General features: G+C 40.0%; 2 protein-coding genes across 2 annotated transcripts in view; one reads left to right on the plus strand and one right to left on the minus strand.

Annotated features, from left to right (window-relative positions):
• Nucleotides 1-4,663, minus strand: part of LOC107721137 (ninjurin-1) — a 9,795-nt gene extending 5,132 nt beyond the window's left edge. Inside the window, exon 1 of the mRNA XM_016529005.1 lies at nucleotides 4,613-4,663. Within this exon, the coding sequence (XP_016384491.1) occupies nucleotides 4,613-4,663 (51 nt within the window). The remainder of the gene's footprint in view (nucleotides 1-4,612) is intronic.
• Nucleotides 4,664-7,399: 2,736 nt separating this feature from the next.
• LOC107721139 (serine/threonine-protein kinase WNK1-like) overlaps nucleotides 7,400-18,092 on the plus strand; it is a 49,364-nt gene continuing 38,671 nt past the window's right edge. The window contains exons 1-2 of the mRNA XM_016529006.1: nucleotides 7,400-7,784; nucleotides 8,585-9,276. Of these exons, the coding sequence (XP_016384492.1) occupies nucleotides 8,683-9,276 (594 nt within the window). The 5' untranslated portion in view covers nucleotides 7,400-7,784; nucleotides 8,585-8,682. The remainder of the gene's footprint in view (nucleotides 7,785-8,584; nucleotides 9,277-18,092) is intronic.

The raw sequence follows: 18,092 nt of genomic DNA on the forward strand, positions 1-18,092 counted from the left end.
CTCAGAGGAGACAACAGAGCAGTGCATTTATTGATTTATTTACTGTATATTGCTGCTGCCACACAGATCTAAAATAAACATGCAATTTATTTCCCAGCTGTTTACCTTCACAGACATAACCCACTGTTTTTGTAACTCATTTGTGTTTTTAAACGGGTCATATGATGCGATTTCAATTTTTCCTTTCTCTTTGGAGTGTTACAAGCTGTTCGTGAATAGATAAGATCCCTAAAGTTGCAAAGACTAAAGTCTCAAATCCAAAGAGATATTCTTTATAAAAGTTAAGAATCGTCCACGCCCTCCTAAAACTCCTCGTTTAAACACGCACCCACATGTCTACGTCACTGTGTGGGAAGATTTGCATAACACCATCCAAATGTATATGCAAAGAAAGAAGGCGTAGCTTTGATTCTCGCTGTAGTATTGTTGACGCTGCCACCATGTTGTGAAGACGCTGTGTTTCGTTGCGAAAGCGAAAATACTTTGTACTAATCCTATACCAACTACTACACGACTATTTTTTGTTCACTGAAGCCTTTCCCTCGAGCCCGCTTTACTGATATTTTTCTCGGCATTTGACTATACTGACTATAGTGTGAGGGAATTACAGGCAAGGCAAGGCAAATTTATTTCTATAGCACATTTCATACACAATGGTACTTCAAAGCGCTTTACGTAAAAGGAATTAAAATAATCATAAAAAATAATCACAACAATAAAAAACGTAGGGAACGAGACACTGCGTCCTCTAGGGGTCGCTATGGGGAACGCCTTGTCGTGACCCGTGTCTGAAGCATACATTGAAAAAACACCATCATCCTCCAGCGGCTCACTCTCGTGCACAGCCGACGATCACGAAAGGGAAACCCCCTTTCAAACTCATCGGCCAGATCCACCTGTGATCCCCACGAGCTCATTCTCCTCCGTGCCTCAGCAGCAGCGGGTCCTGAACCGCGGGGAGCCGATGGCTGCCCCTCTTTACTTGAAAAGAGAGGCAAACGAGAACGGAGCTTTTTCATTGGAAAACGCTCGCAATGCACGCCGATTGCCCCCTCGGAGGCATCGCGTGCGTGCTCTTCGCCCAAACAAGCAACACATAGATCGTGTGTGTCATCTGGTGTCAAATAGCGATGACACGGATGCACACACCTTCTAAATGCTCTGCTAGTGCTCGCCATAATGAATAGAGATAACTCTTACTTTTTCCTTGGAATGCACGCTTCAAACAGAACAGTCAGTGAAGACGAAGAAGAGAATGATGTGTGCTCCCGGCGCCTATTTATACTATAGTCGCACCGGTAGTGACGTCATGGCTGTCGCCGGCCAACGAGTTGGTGTTTTTTCAATGTATGCTTCAGACACGGGTCATGACGAGGCGTTCCCCATAGCGACCCCTAGAGGACGCAGTTTGAAGTTCCCATGAAAGGGAACAAGGAATTTATTTTAAAATGATTTAAAAATTTATTTAAAATGAATTAAAACAGTCAAGAATAAAAAGTGATTATACATAAAATACAGTGCAGTCAGTTAGGACGTAGCTCAGTGCTCATTCAATAAATGCACAGCTAAACAGATGAGTTTTGAGTCTAGATTTAAATGATGAATAAAAATTCTACAAGAACTGTTGTTTATCATGTAAATAGAGTTTGAATATCAGCCCAACTAATAGTGCACATGAGTACTGGCAGTAGAAGATGAGCTATTACCTTGATTTACAATGAACTGCAAAGCCCTTATTGAGCACATTAAACTTACAGAATGAATGTTATGGGATTCTTGGCACGAATGCATGATTTATCTAAAACTTTATTGACTGTCATAATCTGACTGAAGAGTTTCTGGTGTCATGTAGTAGCATGAAGAATAATAAAGAGAGAGAGAGAGAGAGTGCTGACTCTGGCACTTCTCGTGGTCTTACTGACTGAGGACTCAATTACTGCTCTTTCTTGACAAGTACACTCAGAGCCCTGAGCTCCGCTGAAGGATTTCCCCTTATCTAAAGTAAAAGCATATATCACAGTTAATATCGTAATGCCCGCACACTAAAACCGCAATATAGTTTTGTCAAATCTAAATGAAGTATGCATGAATGTGCATGTATGTGTCTACACAGGAAAGATTTACCGCATATGTTTGTTATAATTCTTTGCCTGGACCTTCCTGAGAGAAAGCGTCACTATTCATCACAACAGAGCAGTAAATATAACAGATAACTGAATATGCATGTGCACTGAAAGATATTTGATGTATTACTCCAATATACATGTGAAGTGTCAGTGAATGAGAGTTCAAACAGCTGATAAAAACATCACAATAATCCACAAGTAATCCACAGCACTCCAGTCCATCAGTTAACATCTGGAGAAGACATGTTTCACTTCAAACTGTTGCTTACAGCTAAAATTATATATATATATATATATATATATATACACAGTTGTGCTCATAAGTTTACATACCCCTTGCAGAATATGCAAATATGTTAAAAATTTTAACAAAATAAGAGAGTTCATGAAAATCGCATGTTATTTTTTATTTAGTACTGTCCTGAATAAGCTATTTCACATTACAGATGTTTATATATCATCCACAAGTAAAAATAATAACTGAATTTATAAAAATGACCCCGTTCAAAAGTTTACATACGCTTGAGTCTTACAGTGATACTGTGTGTATTTTTCCAACAACGACTGTATGATTTTGAGATCCATCTTTTCACACTGAGGACAGCTGAGGGACTCGTATGCAACTATTACAGAAGTTAAGAGCCGGGGGGTGAACACTTTTGAACAGAATTAAGATGTGTAAATTTTTCTTATTTTGCTTAAATATCATATTTTTTCGTTTAGTACTGCCCTTCAGAGGATACAGAAGATAGTTACATGTTTTTCAGAAGACAAAATAAGTAAAATTTACCCTGATCTTCAAATTCAAAAAGTTTTCACCCCCGGCTCTTAATGCATGGTTTTTCCTTCTGGAGCATCAGCGAGCGTTTGAACCTTCTGTAATAGTTGCATATGAGTCCCTCAGTTGTCCTCAGTGTGAAAAGATGGATCTCAAAATCATACAGTCACTTTTGGAAAAGGTTCAAATATGCAGAAGATGCTAGAAAACCAAAGAACGTGCAGGAGCTGGGGGATTTTTTCTGAAGAACAGCAGGCAGCTTAACTGTTCAGGACAAACAAGGGACTCATGAACAACTTTCACAAAACAGAAAAACAGTAGTGGATCATCAAGGAAATAACACACAGTATTAAGATTCAAGGGTATGTCAACTTTTAAACGGGGTAATTTTTATAAATTCAGTTATAATTTTTTCTTGTGGAGTATATATAAACATCTGTTATATGAAATTGCTTATTCAGGACAGTACTAAATAAAAATATCATGCAATTTTCATGAGCTCTCTTATTTTGTTAAAATTATTAACATATTTGCATATTCCACAAGGGGTATGTAAACTTATGAACACAACTGTATATATATATATATATATATATATATTCATATAGACTCGTATTTTAGCTGGAAGCTAAAAACATCTTAGTGCTGGATTTGTTTGAGCTTTTGTCTTCTCCAGATGTTAACTGATGGACTGGAGTGCTGTGGATTACTTGTGGATTATTGTGATGTTTTTATCAGCTGTTTGGACTCTCATTCTGACGGCACCCATTCACTGCAGAGCATCCATTGCTGAGACACTGATGCAATGCTACATTTCTACAAATCTGATGAAGAAACAAACTCATCCTAATAGTGGATTGTCTGAGGGAGACAATATTTTTAGCAAATTTAAATTTAAATTTTTTTGGGTTAACTGTTGCTTTAAATAGTACTCTTGCTGATACCCTTCCTTCCTTCCTTCTGTCCCGCTTCTTCCATCCTTCCTATTAGTATTCCTCTGCTGACTGTGCAATCGTAATGACAAGACACCACTCTTCACTTTCTCTCATGCTGTTGATCTCAGGATGGCTGCGCTCCAGCGGCTCATCGATCCACAATAGGGAAATTACATTTCCCTGATTCTCTACAGAGCTTTTAGTTACACTGCTTACACGCGCGCGCGCGCACACACACACACACACACTCACTCACTCACTCACGCACGCACGCACGCACGCACTCACTCACACACACACACACACACACACACAAACTTCACTTCCTCGTGTTTATTCAGAGAAGCTCTTTTACATAGAAACTCGAGCACATGTAAGGACAGTTGCAGTTGTGTACTTTCATAGGATATTCCTGCATTCCTGCTCACTGAGGCCTGAGATGGACATTATCATATTGCAATAAATGAATATCATGAGAGAAATTCTGGCTCACAGGTCTCTTACAAATTTTTGATTCGGTCATTTGTTGATCTGTCTGTTTCTGGTCTCAGTTGCTGAGTTTTCAAAAAAAAATGGGTGAATGAGTTTTTCACCCATTTTATCACTTAAGGAGAGCAACAGCACAAAAAGGAAAAATGAAGAGCCTATAAAGCAGCAGTTATAAGTCTGATTAAGCAGCCAGTGGTATACGCTAACAGCTCTAGAAATACTACTGTATAAACCATGAAAGACTTGGATTGTGTGCTAGCAGGTTTAGCGTCTGTGTGACCCACCTGCAGTCCAGGACCAGCGGCCGTGTTTAATTCAGTAGTGTCTGCCGCCATCGGTGACACTGGGCTGTTCTCCTGTGCTTCTGTGTCCTCACTCCAGACCTCAGACCTCAGCAATATTTCTGAACGGATGCAGGGACCGATGGGAAGAGGTCCTCTGTTATTTGGGTTGGTATATGATCTATCATGTCTTGTTTACACTCATCCAATATTTACGTCGTTGCTCACTCACACATTCACAGTCTGGACTTTTTGAATTCTACACTGCATTTATTACTTCTTGTACACTGCATACTGGTTATAATTCTTACTTCTTGTATTACATTTGGCCAGTAAAGAGAATAATTAAAATTATCTTAACTTAAATATTCATAAAAATGCATATGCAAATATTGCTTGGCTACAAATATATTCTATTTGTCTTGTTTATTTTAAAAGGCACAAGTCTTGACTGTAGATGTAGAGAAATAGAAAGTGCCACGACTCAAATTTCACTGTGAATATCCGAGCCAAACCTTTTATTGTCCAACTGGGGGTTGTGTTACACATGAAGGAAATTCAATAACACACCCTCAGGCTTTACTCTGTAAAACATTATAAATGTAAATATACTCTAATCTTGTTTTCTTTTCCTTTCTTATCTTGAATGAAGGAACCCTTGGAATGCTTTTTGAGACACTGAAATCTTGTTTTGAACATTCTGATGATTCCTCTTCCTTCTTTCATGATATGCTTTAATGAAGGAAGAACAGTACTGTCTCCATTTACTCCAAACCCATACCACTTTAGCAAAATGCCAGAGCTCCTCTTTTCCATTGAGTGCGAGCATAAACAGGAGCTGCCAAACAGGGGGAAAAACAGTATACAACTCACACACTATTTCTGAGGTCATACAATCTGCTCATTAAGTCTGACATCATGGCTCCAAACTGAAATCAGATGCCAAAAGCAAACAAACAGTGCTAATATACACTCATGGACGCTTGTTTCCACCCCAGGATTAAAAAAAGAAGGTAATTGCGACAATTTATCTCACAAATCAGATTTTTTTCTTGCAATTCTGATTTTATATCTCACAAATCAGACTTTTATATATATAGAGTTGTGAGATACAAACTTGCAATTGCGAGAAACAAAGTCAGTATTGTGAGATTCAGAAAGAGATTCAGTCTGAATTCTTTGTCGAATGAGAAGAACAGTCAGAATTGTGAGATAAATTCCACGCATGCAACCATCTTTTACTTCGTGGCTTCTATACACAGTGTCCTGACCTTTATGTCCATACCCAAATCTCAGATGGTCAGACAATGAGTCATCTTTTATGAATGTTTAAAATATTGATAGAAAAGGAAATGAGTAGAGGCTTGGACACGGAACCAGAATTCCTTATGTCACGATTTAACAAGCGAACAGCTTTGCCCCGGTTTCACAGACAAGGCTTAAGCCTAGTCCCAGACTAAAATCTAAGTCTGAGCTGTTTCAACTGAAAGAAACTTGCACTGACTGATCTATCAGTGCCTTTGTTTTGTCTCAAGATGCACACCAGTAATGTTTTTTTCTAAGGCATATTTATAAAGATGACTTAAATCTCCTAATTGATCTATGGCCTAATCCTGGCTTAAGGTCCTTGCACACTGCGTCTGGAATTTTCATATGCGTTTTTTCGTATTCGTCATCCTTTCTTATCAAAATGCTTGCTACGGATATAAAAACATAGAAAATGTAACCTGATCCGATTTTTTTTACGACGGAAGAAACTTTCAGAGGCAGTGTGTAAACATGTTTGACACAGCATGAAATTGTATTTATTTTGTAATGTACGAAAATTTTGGACGAGAATTTAAGACTCAGTGTGCAAAGACCGTTAGTCTAAGCCCCGTCTGTGAAACCAGGCCTTTGTGTGACAAACAAGTTCCAGTAATAATAATCAATTAATAATTTAATTGAATAATAATAATAATAATAAAAATGGATTTAATTTCAGCTAATACTTTATCAATTTGCACTGGCTACCAATAGCTGCTCTCATAAAATTCAAGGCATTACTGTTCGCCTATAACTGGCTCTGTACTCCTTTACCTAAATTCATTACTTCAGACTTATGTGCCTCTAGAAGCTTGCGTTCTGCAAGTGAACATCGCTTTATTGTTCATCCCAAAGAGGCACAAAATCACTTTCACAGACTTTTACATTAATTGTTCCTTCCTGGTGGAATGACCTGCCCAACTCAATCCCAGCAGCTGAGTCCTTAACCATCTTCAAGAATCGACTAAAAACACATCTCTTCCATCTTCATTTGAACCTCTAACTCTAGCACTCTATTCTAATTCTATTCTTTATAAAAAACCTGCCCCTTTTAGGCTTGCACTTTATTCATTTACTAATGCTTGTTTCTCTTAAAAAAAACTAACACTAGCTTCTCTATTCTTTTTATATTCTGTCTATTTGTTTTCTTTTTATTTATTATACAATTAACAAAAGCAAAAAAGGCCTCTAACACTAGCTTGCTCTATTCTTTTTATATTCTATTTGTTTTCTTTTTATTTTTGTTATAGAATTAAAAAAAAAAAACTTGCTATGTGTACTGCGTTAAGCTAACTGAGACTTGTTATAGCACTTGCGTATCATTGCTCTTCTGTTGATTTTGATGAGGTTGCATGCATACTTTTAAGGATCTGTTCCCTTCTTGCTGTTGCTGTATGGAAAAGAGCTGCTTGGAAATCCTGCGCAATATCTCCATTTGTTTCGTTTGGCCTGCTCATGATGTGATGTGAAGTGAGAGGTGAGGAGGAGGCAGAGGGATGTTGGGAATGATCCTGTGATTGGAGCAGCGGCGCTGGGCGTGGAGGAGCAGCGTTCAGAAGATGCAGTGAACTGAATGAGATGCGGCTGAGCTTCGAGGCGACACTCCTGCAAATGCGCAGCGCGTGATTTATCGTGTTTTATCGGTGGTCAGCGCGTCATCTCTGCCGCTCGCTGTCGCGTTAAACACCGCCGCTGCTCTGAAGATCTGCCACCGTCTACGCGAGCTTTCTCATGTGAGTTACCCATCATCTCTGCTTTATGTTCGTTGCATATGACGGAGGATATTATAGCTGTGGCACCTGCAGTAGCTCGCGCTCATCATCATCATCATCGCTTCAAGCGTTCATTCGTTTGCAAGCCGTATTACTGGGTAGATATCGCAGGCTTAAACAAGGGATTGTGAAGCATTTAGCAATTCTGACGTAGCCGCAATATTTTGCAGCTTAAATAAAAACTAGCGTCTTTATAATTGTTATTATTAAGCCTTCGTCGATTAGATCCGCATTGGTTAGCATTTAGAGGCCAAACTCTTAAAGTGACATTTGCCCATGCTATAAGTATTTGTATCATGTTTCATAGCACCTCGTTTGAAAAAACAAAAAAAAGATACTCAATGCTTTTCCTGATAATTTCGGGTTTGTTTGTTTTTTGTTTTATTGCACTTTTGCAAAAAGAAGTGAAAACATGCTCAATGCTCATACATAAATTGTTTTATAAGGTTTTATTTCATTATTTTTGACATTGACCTACCGCTTGATTGTGCATTAAATTAAGAAACTCGTAAAAGATGTGTCGTTTTATGTGCCTTCTGTTTATATAATATGCAAACGTGTGCTTACTTAACGATATATATAAAACCAAATTTGCATACAAGTTTACAGTTTAAAGTGGAGAAAACATGTACATTTACATAGGCCTACACATTTTTTTTTTTATTTCACCAAAGAACATCTAACCCACAACCAGACTAATTATTTGAAACTAGAGGACATTTGCACCGGTGTCAAAAAAAAAAAAAGACACCTGTGTGCATGTGGTGCTTTCTGTTGGCGAATGTGGCAGGTTATTCCATGCAGACAGAAATGAAGATTTATTATTAGCAGTCCTGGTGTAACCTGAAACTGAATATGATTCTTGAATGCCGTTGTGATGAATATGTTGTTCCCACAGATGGACGTGTTATCGCTGATGTTTGGGAAAATGCGTCAGTGCTGCCGCTCCCCTGCGGTTCGATCTTGAGCGGCACAAACGTGTGACTGATTCAAACCATGGAGCCCAAACCCGACTGCTGCGCCTCATCCGTGCCCAACTCTCAGTGCGAGCTGCAGCTCAACATCTACGAGACCATCAGCGAGGGGAATGTGAATAAACTGGAGAGCTCAGCGCTGGTGCGCGCCGGCAGCGACCCTAGCTCCTATCCCTCCTCCAAACGCCAGAGGTTCATCCGCAGGAGCCTGTGGTTCACCGATAATGACGAGCCCCAGGCCGACGACTGCAACCCGGAGTGCGAGGAGCAGAGGAAGATGCTCAGCATCAACCTGAGGACCATTGTGGACCGAACCCTGGCCGTCCGATCCGGTTTACAGGAGGGATCGAGCACGGAGAGCCAGAAGGCCCAGAAGGAGCTGGAGAGCGGCAGCGCAGACGAGGAGCGAACGGAGCTCAGAGCGGACAGCGTGAAGACTCACGTAAAGGCGGCCAGCGAGGAGAACGAGGAGGAGGCTGAGATGAAGGCCGTGGCCACCTCTCCCGGCGGACGCTTTCTCAAGTTTGACATCGAGATCGGCCGCGGCTCCTTCAAGACGGTCTACAAGGGCCTGGACACGGACACCTGGGTGGAGGTGGCCTGGTGTGAACTTCAGGTGTGTTTCCACATGTTCTCGATGATCAGTGTGTGCATGTGAAGTGATGGTGATACTGTGGTGCTTTCTCTGCTGAAAAAAAAAAACGGTTTACGGTAGGGCTGCACGATAAATCGAAATGCAATCGCGGTTAGGCAAAAGCTGTGATAGCCATGCGCATCTTGTCAGTGAAGCATGGCTCTGTGTAGTAAATGCTGCTCCATCTGAAAGCAGGTGATGGAGATTTACTACTGATCACAGAACCGGCTTTACTGACAAGATACGCATGACAATCGCATTCGATTAATCGTGCAGCACTAGTTTAAGGGCCTGTTCACACTTGGCCTCTTTTTTGACAAGAAAAAGTTGACGAGCGCTTTTTTAGTAAAACACAAAGCTGTTTTGGTTACAAACAGCAGCCGAGGGCTTCTTTTGTTGCTGTAACAACAGCTGCATCAGTAGCCTAGTGCTGTGTGCTGCAGAAATGTCGAGAATGAGTAAAAAGTTGGCTCTTGCGCTGGCTTTTGAAGTTAACCTGGAGGAGAATGTCGGTTCACAATGATGTTTGTGGGTGCGCCACATTATACAGGGAAGGAAACATTATGGTGCTTACAACAATTAAGTCCAGGAGCTCCGGTTGGATGATGCACGGTTCGCGGCATATTTTAGACTAGATTGAGTTTTGTGCTCATATCATAAAACTCCTTGTGCTCAGAAACTAGTATGATCTATCTTCCGGCTATCTTCTCCATTTTTTTCTTGTTGTTTTTGTTGTTATGGAAACGACTCGCTTGTCATTGGTCATAAGAGTAAGAGAACTTTATTGTCACTGTACATCATGTACAATGAAACTCTGGTGGAGCAACCTCCAGGTGCCTTCTTGAATCTTGATTCTTACAAATAGTGGTGTACCATGTACAAATCTGCACACACATATTATACACTAAAGGATCTACCATTATACAGTATAATATACAACATACATAGTACGTATTCAATACAATGCACTATACACAATGCAATATACAATATACACAATATGCTATACAACACAGTACACAGAGGACACATAACATAAGACAACAGATGTGCATAAATGCAAACATTATGTGCAATTAAGCAGGTAGTGACAAGTGCTGAGGTAGTGTAGTTGACATCTTGATCATGATGAATAAGATTTTACACAATGAAATATTGCACAGTAAGGTCACCTGGTGCTCGCTGACTGATCAACGATGCTGTATTTACAGTCTATGCCATGCATACCTTGCCAGTGTTTCGTTTAGGTTTCAGTCCCTCTTTAATGGTTGTTAGTCATACAGATATTTGTTCGTTATTGATGTTGAATCGAGTCACGGGTCCAAAACAGGTCTGTTGTAAAAGAGCAGACAGATTGTGAAGCTTGAGTCATCGGTGTGGGGCTTGTAGGTAAAACCTGCAAAGGTTTTTACTTGGAAGCCCTTCATTATTTCATCACGTATGAAAATATTCAATAAATCTTTATGGACAAACTGCAACCACATATGCAAAAATCTCAAGCTCCCAGTGGCCTGGGAAACATGGAATTTTTTTTATTACAAATTGAATGTCAAAGTAGCTTTTCGTGAGTAGGTTGGTTGCTTTTGGCTGTGGTTTATATTTGGTGTTTGATAACTATAACAATGGCTCACATAATGCTTCTGTTCAGATCTGAAGGGACATACAGTGTTTGTGACTGGAAGTGTTCAGTGTGAACGCTGCTCTCCGATGTTTATTTAGTGAAGGGTTGTTGGACTAGTATCTGTATGTCTAGTAACTGTTATCTCGTTCTTTAGCCTGGGCTAGTAATCTGTGACTCGGGCTTCAGGTTTTTATTGTTGAGCGCTGTAAAGACATGCAGATGACTTTAACACCTCTTCGAATGCATTTGAAAGCTTCAGCCTGACTTAAAACATGTCAGCTGCAGTTTCTCAGTGTGTGTATGTGTGTGTTTGCTCTGTCGATAAGCATCTGTAGCTGCAGGAATGTGGCGTCGCTGATGGGGATCTCAGACCCACAGAAACACACACTCCAGTCGTGTCCGGGTTTGTCTGCCCGTGTGTTTGGGCTAAATATGCTAAACACTGCAAACTTGGTCAGTACTGTTGTTCATTTGGTTCTTAAGAGGTTGGGCAATGGACCATGTTGAGAAATCGTTCTTTTCAGATCCGTTGGCCTTTTGCTGCAGGGAACTTCATTTAAGGGATTCAGACACTGATGGCTTTGCTTTATATAAGAGATCATTTGAAGAGGGTTTGGCTGGTGACAGATTGTTGATGATATTATTGACCTGTCAGGGTGTTTTGGCGCAGCTGTCCACCGATCCTCCTCCGTCACGCTCTCTGTCTGGATAGTGACCGCACACTATTCCAGCAGCATTGATTCTGGAGCACTGGCCATTTATTTTCTCCATAGGTACTTCAGAGCATAAACAGTTGAGCGTGGTGCTAGCAACAGCAAGGTTGTGGGTTCGATTCCCAGGGAATGCATGAACTAATCAAATGCATTCATTAAATGCAATGCAAGTTGCTTTGGATAAAAGCATCTGTCAAATGCATAAATGTCTAAATTCATAAAAAGTTGTAAGCCTTGGAGCAATGTTACATGTTGACATTATAAGGTAACCCTACATAACCTACATGCATAAAATCAGCACAAGCATACACTTGAGCTGTGTTAAAAAATTCAGTCTGTCTCTATTCAGGATTTGGCTCTTTTGCTTCTGTGAAGTTCCTCGTCATTCAGTAGATCTCATGCCAGGATGGAGTGGATTGTGGAGTCCTCCTGCTTCAGTCAAATCTGTTAATGGTCCTCTGGCGTCCTGCCTGACCGATGAAGCCACATCAGGTGAATTTGTGCTGTGTCAACAGCGCCTCATGTGAAATGCACTGAATGGTGCACAAAGCACAAACCCTGCTGCCAGCGCAGGAGAACAGGAGAGGAAGATCCGGATATCAACCTCAAACGTGAAACAGTACATCACTGCAGCCATAGCACTGAATTGAATTTGACAATTTGACAGATTTACAAATCAGTTTGTGTTTCATAAGAGAGGCTTAATAGCTGCCCACTGTTTTTTTTTATTCACCACATGATGCAACAAAAAAATCTCATTGTCACATGACCTCATCTTATTGCATGTGAGATTATGATCTGTGCAGTCGTACTGGTTTATTGTGTCATCTTAGTGGGAGATGTTCAGATCACTTTTACTGGGTTCATGTTGAAAGCGCTGTACGGTTCACAGATTGCAGGGTTCATGAGGCTCTTGTTGAAGTGATGTTCTCCGGCTCATGGCTCACGCCTGTCCTCCATTCAGCCTGTATTTAGTGTGTCACTCGTTCAGGTCTTTAAGTGCTCTCACACGTGTGCCGTCTGTTTGATGCACAAAGCTGCATATTTTCCAAATCAACTATAGGCAGAGCAGCCTGTTGATCTGAAGAAAGCCCGAGGTTGATGGTCATGTCCACCAAAGCTGAAGCTAGGATTCATAAGTTACATTTATTCTGCAAATCAGTTCTTTTGAAATGTACAGTTCATTTGTGTCATCACTCAAAATTGTGAAAAAGCAAAAAGTCAGAAAGTTGATTTCTGCATAAATGTGGCGTTCATTGAAGTCAAGTCATGAAATTATATAAATTTCCCTTAAATATGACTAATTTTCAAATTGTATTTATTTCTGAAAATGAACCAGGAGTATGGGGAGAGTGGGGGACGGTTGCAGGGGCAGCTTATTTCTTCAATCAGGAATGAGCTCCAGTGATGATATTCATACAGCACATGCTCGATTAGCCCCTCATGCTTCCTGGAAGAAATCAGCCACATGTGACCATTCCTAATACAAAAAATATTTTTCATGGTAAAAAAGTATTTTTTTAAAGGTCAGATTTTTTTTGTCATAGTGTTTGTGTGAAGCATTGTAAAACCATAACATTTTAATTATGCTTCACATGGTTGCAGCCGTCCCAACTTGCTGTCCCTTACTACAACGTTGATTTAAAAGCTTGCATTACATAATTGTATTTTTTTTTGATTAAACAAGAACCCCTTTCAATAGTTAGGTATCTCTCCTTTTAAGTAAATCTAGGTTAAAAATCTGCTTACTTGAAAATGTTTTTCCATTTTCTATTCTTTGGTTTTATCAGCCAATTTAACGTATTCAAGACTTAAATTAAATTGCAAAATTATATTCAAGAATGATTTTGATTACATTTTAATGAATGATGCAACCGTTCCCTGTTGGTGAGGTCAGTTGCAACATTTCACTTTGTCTATTCAAGTATAAATTGTACGTATATTATCATATGTAAACATGTTGCAGCAATGTAGGTGAGTAGCTGATAGATGTGGTTTTACCGTATTAAAGTTTTGGCTTTGTAATGTAAACAGTCTCTGAGAAACTAAAGGAAATGCAAAAAGTGTTGCAACCATCCCCACTCTCCCCCGATCTGTTTTTGGCATGTGTGGATGCAGAAGTCCAAAAAAAGTACTTTAAATGAAGCACTGAACAGTTAAATAATTGCATTAGTTTAAATTGATGAATTAAAAGGAACCCTTTTTGTTAACAGTTCAGATCCTTATTAGTTCGACTAGCCCACAGCTGAAACAAGACCAAGCCAAGGAAATATGAAGTTAGCGGCTGTGTTCATCCGTGTCGAAGGACCAGAAATAAGGATGCTGCTGTTGTGACTGCAGCGGGAGACGAGAAAGTGTGCGTTCACACAGGATGTGTTACTGTGCCCAAAAATAGCTGGAGTGAACAAAACAGAACAGAGCCGAATGCACCACTCGTCCTCAAACTAGCCTAGACACGAACACCATTTCTTTCTGATTCTTAACTCCTCATAGCTCAAGTGTAAGATGACGCGCTTTGGACCCGGACAGATCAGTGATGCAGTAAGAGATCTCCTCAAAATCTGTTACGTAAAGACTACATGAAACAACATTTGCAACCCAATTATCTTAGAATTTGCTGTGTTTCTGAATGAAGCAACAGCTCATTCCACAAGAGAACAGAAGATGGGAGATATTAAAAACTGGGAGTCTGAATGGAGCCGGACCTGTATGGGAGCTTTTCCGAGCAGTGGTAAATACATAAATACAGGCCAATTAAGGAAAATATTTTTTGCCATTTTGAATTTTCTTGAAAAACATACTTTTTTTCAAAATTGAATCACGTCACCTTCAAGCCATGCTGACAAAATAACATGGAGTTCATGCTGATTAGTCAAACTGTTGAAAAACACGTGAACGAAATTAACAGCAAAATTGCCGTGAAGCTATATCTCCGCAACGCTTTAGCGTGTTAAAACGAAAGTTGGTGTGTGTTATGATAAGCACGGCCTGAGGGTACCTGCACAGTTTCAGCATAGCGCCACCTAGTGGTCAAGATGTATGAAAAATGGATATATTTGCATAGAACTTTTGAATGTTTTGGTTAAAAGTCACAAGGCTGGTGTCTTTAAATTCAGTGTACAGTGTACAGTGTTACATTTTGGGCTTCTGCTATTGTGATTTTTTTTTTTCATGAAATGCTATATTTTATAAACGCATTGGTGTATAGTAATGAAACTAGGTGTGTGCCATCGGCACCATGCTCTGAAAATATTTCGGGGGCAGATCCACCTTGTGGTCAGTTATAATGTAATTTTTGATTAGTTTGCCTGCTGTCATGAGACCGGTCTTTATAGATTCCATGGATCATACAGAGAACATCGATTCCAGTTATGCCACTCTGCGTCGTGCCTAACAACGCCCCTTAGCTGTTATCAATTCACTGTAAACCACGGCTTCTTCGGGCTTATTGCTTCAATCAGAGATCTGTTATTTGTGCATGCTGATTAACTTTCTCAATTAGTGTTAATTTTTAGATAGTGTTTGGATATTTACAATGACAGGGAGTGTCTAAAATAGGCCCTGGAGCAGATTTGACATCATCATCATCATTCTGTCAAACAGCTGCTCACTAAAATACAAAGCTGATGAAATTCATATGACAGACAGAATCTTCCGTCACACCAGTATTTGTGAGCTGATAACAGAAGCTCAATACTGTCCGGTTCATCATATCTCTGGAAGTGTCTAGTGGCAGTGAAACTCATAGAGACTCTTGTGGAGGTCAGGGTCGTGCCATTGACCTCTGACCTCAGCGTTCACTGGGCTGATTGTTCTGATGTGTGGAGTCGGGTCAGTGGGTCAGTCAGGACCGCGGTCAGACTCAGTACAATCAAAACGCCTCCATTCAGGGCCAGAGTAAAGTGCTGAGGTCAGTAGTGCACTGAAAGCCACCGAGTTCATGACATTGACTGAAACTCAGCAGCATTTACACAGTGCATTATCTAAACTTTTTTGGAATTTTGTGGTGACTGTGCTTTAAAATTAAAGTATTATAATCTTAGTTCAAGAGATGAAGGATTTTGGAAGTTGGTTTAATTGCTTCTATTGTCCTTAATTGGAAGTTGCTTTGGATAAAAGTGTCTGCTAAATTTAAATGTAGAAAAGTAATCAAAAAGTAATCGCATGTAATCAGTTACATTACTTTAACAAAGTAATTGAAATAGTTACACTACTTATTACATTTTAAATAGGGTAACTTGTAATGTGTAACCTTTTACATTTCCAAAGTTACCTTCCCAACACTGTCTGAACCATTTATCTCTATATCCATCTCTGCATTTTTGTTGATGCTTCGAATCTTTACACGTTTAAAGTTTACAAACTTTTTTTCAAAGTGCTGTTTGAAATTGTTAAAAGGTTGTAGAAGGGTTTTGTAATTTTGTACATTATCAATTAGAACGTTGTTTTTGATGACTAAAAGTGTGTGTGGCATTGGAGTGTGCTATGATGAAATATTGAATATTGAAAAAAAGAAAAAAATAACGCTGCTCATATCTATTGAATTCTTTTTAAAGACCCTATGAAATTGGCCTGTGATGCACACTGTAAAAATGAAAACCATTTTAATGATAAAAGTCTAAACTTGTTACAGCAAAATCCTGTTAATTGCTTAACAGCAAGTTTCCATATTTTATACAGTGAAAAGCTGTACTAGGTAAATCATAGAAAATGATAATAATTACATTTCACGTCTTATTTTCAGTAAAATCTGCAAATCCCACAGCTCACATTTGGTTTTTCATTTAAATAACTGCTTCCTCTTAGATTTTCCTTCACGTTTATGTACATTAGGGTTCCCCTTCAGGAACTCGAGCTGCGTCGGAACGCTTTGGGAATGCCCCCAGCGTGACCATGCTCTGAATCACATATGAAATCAGTCCAATAGATGGGCGAGACGTCATGGGCGGGTGACGTTGCGACCAGGAAGCTATAAAAGCACGTGCGGTGGACCCGGCGTCAGCTTTTTGTCATTCAGCAAGCGCTCGTGTGTGTGTCAGTCGCTATCTGTTTGTGAGTCTTATTTAGTGTTGTTTGTCCACTTATAAGCTCCATTATGCCAAGCTTCAGCAAAAAGACTACTTATTACATTTTAAATAGGGTAACTTGTAATGTGTAACCTTTTACATTTCCAAAGTTACCTTCCCAACACTGTCTGAACCATTTATCTCTATATCCATCTCTGCATTTTTGTTGATGCTTCGAATCTTTACACGTTTAAAGTTTACAAACTTTTTTTCAAAGTGCTGTTTGAAATTGTTAAAAGGTTGTAGAAGGGTTTTGTAATTTTGTACATTATCAATTAGAACGTTGTTTTTGATGACTAAAAGTGTGTGTGGCATTGGAGTGTGCTATGATGAAATATTGAATATTGAAAAAAAGAAAAAAATAACGCTGCTCATATCTATTGAATTCTTTTTAAAGACCCTATGAAATTGGCCTGTGATGCACACTGTAAAAATGAAAACCATTTTAATGATAAAAGTCTAAACTTGTTACAGCAAAATCCTGTTAATTGCTTAACAGCAAGTTTCCATATTTTATACAGTGAAAAGCTGTACTAGGTAAATCATAGAAAATGATAATAATTACATTTCACGTCTTATTTTCAGTAAAATCTGCAAATCCCACAGCTCACATTTGGTTTTTCATTTAAATAACTGCTTCCTCTTAGATTTTCCTTCACGTTTATGTACATTAGGGTTCCCCTTCAGGAACTCGAGCTGCGTCGGAACGCTTTGGGAATGCCCCCAGCGTGACCATGCTCTGAATCACATATGAAATCAGTCCAATAGATGGGCGAGACGTCATGGGCGGGTGACGTTGCGACCAGGAAGCTATAAAAGCACGTGCGGTGGACCCGGCGTCAGCTTTTTGTCATTCAGCAAGCGCTCGTGTGTGTGTCAGTCGCTATCTGTTTGTGAGTCTTATTTAGTGTTGTTTGTCCACTTATAAGCTCCATTATGCCAAGCTTCAGCAAAAAGAAGCATTTGAGCAAGAGCAGACAGCATTCAGGCTGTGTATTCCTCCCTGCCCGCGCTATATTTCGGGTGGGGACACACACAGTTTGTGTGTTGTCTGCTTGGGAGCAAAGCACGCAGAGTCAGCTCTCGAGGCGAGCGTTTGTTACTGCCTTGCTTCGCTCTCGGAAGGCTCTCTTTGAGGAGGGAGCCTTCACCGCCGTTTCTCGCGGCGCTGGCCCTGCTTTCGCCGAGGCGGAGCGGCGGCTGTGCTCGTGGGGTTCACATCCAACGCCCGCTCTCAGGGTTCGGAAGCCCGCGGTGCGGTTCTTTTTCCCCGGTGAGAGGGCCCGACGCTCCGCCTGTCTTCCTCCGAGGAGGTTGATATGGAGGGTGTCGATGAGCTCGCCAGTTGCACAAGCATCAGTTACACAAGCATATTATGCCTAATATTATAATGAGCAG

This window comes from Sinocyclocheilus rhinocerous, unplaced genomic scaffold (assembly GCF_001515625.1).
Source record: "Sinocyclocheilus rhinocerous isolate Xijiao unplaced genomic scaffold, SAMN03320098_v1.1 scaffold2226, whole genome shotgun sequence".
Classification (NCBI taxonomy): Eukaryota; Metazoa; Chordata; class Actinopteri; order Cypriniformes; family Cyprinidae; genus Sinocyclocheilus; species Sinocyclocheilus rhinocerous.